Source organism: Nanorana parkeri, unplaced genomic scaffold (genome assembly GCF_000935625.1).
Source record: "Nanorana parkeri isolate BGI_ZX_2015 unplaced genomic scaffold, ASM93562v1 scaffold1902, whole genome shotgun sequence".
Classification (NCBI taxonomy): Eukaryota; Metazoa; Chordata; class Amphibia; order Anura; family Dicroglossidae; genus Nanorana; species Nanorana parkeri.
Genome location: NW_017308170.1, coordinates 194943 through 196683, shown reverse-complemented (window position 1 = coordinate 196683; position 1741 = coordinate 194943). Strand labels below are relative to the sequence as shown.

At 44.1% G+C, this 1741-nt stretch overlaps 1 protein-coding gene across 1 annotated transcript; it reads right to left on the bottom strand.

Annotated features, from left to right (window-relative positions):
- Nucleotides 1-798: 798 nt before the first annotated feature.
- LOC108800080 (achaete-scute homolog 2-like) lies at nt 799-1299 on the bottom strand. Its single transcript, XM_018572019.1, has one exon. It carries the CDS (start codon nt 1273-1275, stop codon nt 799-801), a length of 477 nt encoding a protein of 158 aa, XP_018427521.1. The 5' UTR covers nt 1276-1299.
- Between the last annotated feature and the right edge of the window lie 442 nt (nt 1300-1741).

The window sequence follows — 1741 nt, the reverse complement described above, 5'->3', positions numbered from 1 at the left end:
GGTACTCTAAAATGGTTTTGCAAGTCACTTTAAAACTTGTGAATAAGCCAAGTATAAGCATATTGATTATGTTCAGGTAAAATAATTTGGCATTAGTCATGGCAATAAGGCAATAAGGTTAGAGGGTTTTACAACTGTATGGCAAAAAAGAATTCACAAACAGTCAGGAAACAAGCTTTCACTAAAACTAGGGGTCTGTTAAAAGGCTATTAAACATTTTGTTCAATGCTTGTCACCCAAACAGCCTATTCACTAAAACTAGAGGGGAAAAAATTAAGTTGTCAAAAATAACCAATCAGGTACCACTTTTCATTTTATGGAACCATTAAGCTTGAATTCTTATTGGTCCAACATCAAGTCCGCTCCAGTCTAAATGGATCAGCACGCCTTTATAAAATATTGAAAAATGCATCTTAGAGGAGTACACAATCTATAAAGAGATCATGATTAAAAAGGGCTATGAATATTTTTGTGTTTCAGATGCTGCAGGTCAAAAGATGCTGACTTAAAGGAAGAAAAAAACCTGGAGAAAAGAAAATGAGCAAACAATTAGAGTTGTTGCCCATGGCAACCCAACAGGTTTTATCTTTCCTTTTATGAAGAAGCAAGAATTCTGTTTAATTGCTATGGGCGAAATCTCCAGTGAGAGCATCATACAAAGAGAGTTTTAGGTTTAGTTGGTAAATTTCCAGAGACAATATTTTTCCTCTATGGATACATTTCCTTTACCTGTACTGCACCTTGAAATCAGTAACAGCTGTCAGCTATATATTACAGGTGCACCCACCTTGCAGCGTGCTATCCCCAGCCATGCAGTGTCAGGAAGAAGTTAGCATCTGACACACTGCTGTCCTCCCTGGAACACTCTTCAGAGGGACAAGGGGAACAAGACCCTGGAGACAGAGGCATGGAGCCTGAGTCCACTGAGCAGCTGCTGGTACATGGAGACAACCCATCAGAGTTTGGTCCTGACCCCTGGCCATCCTCTCCATTCTGCCTGTCCAGCAGCAGAGACTGGAGCGCCCTTATGTACTCCACAGCAGAGCGCAGGGTTTCCACCTTGCTCATCTTCTTGTTAGGTCCTTGAGCCTGGGGCACATGCTGCCTGAGTTTGGCAAAGCCCATGTTGACCAGCTTTACCCTGTTCCTCTCCCTTTCATTACGCCGCTCTGAGGTGGAGGACATGACACCATTTCTGTTGCTTCCAGATCCCCCGCTGCGCCTTTGGCATCTGAGCCTCTGCGGGGAGCCCGAGTGTGCACCACCTTTGCGCATAGTCCTTGGTGGCCTCTCAGGGCTGCTGAGTTCTGAGTTCTCCATTGGGTAATGAGGTAGAACAGGTGTTTGTCTCTTCAGTGAGATATACAAGGAATAGATAAGACCAGTGGATGATCTGTCCTGTCTTTTCTGTTGAGTCCTATCCTGCAACGAGCGAGGATCTCTGTAGAACAGGTTACTCCCCTGTCATGACTTGTCTCTTGTGATATGTCGAGCACACTTCCTTGTGCACTACAATGTGTATGCCTCTCTCTTTCTCTTCAGCTAGATTACATCTCCTCCCACCAATCACCTTACACTACTTTCACTAGAGCCCTCTATTCAATGACTGAGCCCTCCTTCCTCCTTAAACTTTCTCAAGAAACCCAGAAAGGGGGGGGCGGGGAGGTTAGAAACAATTGCAGCTTGTCAGTCTCTATGATGGACAGCTATAATAAGCCATTTTCTTAAAGAAGGGTTTGCA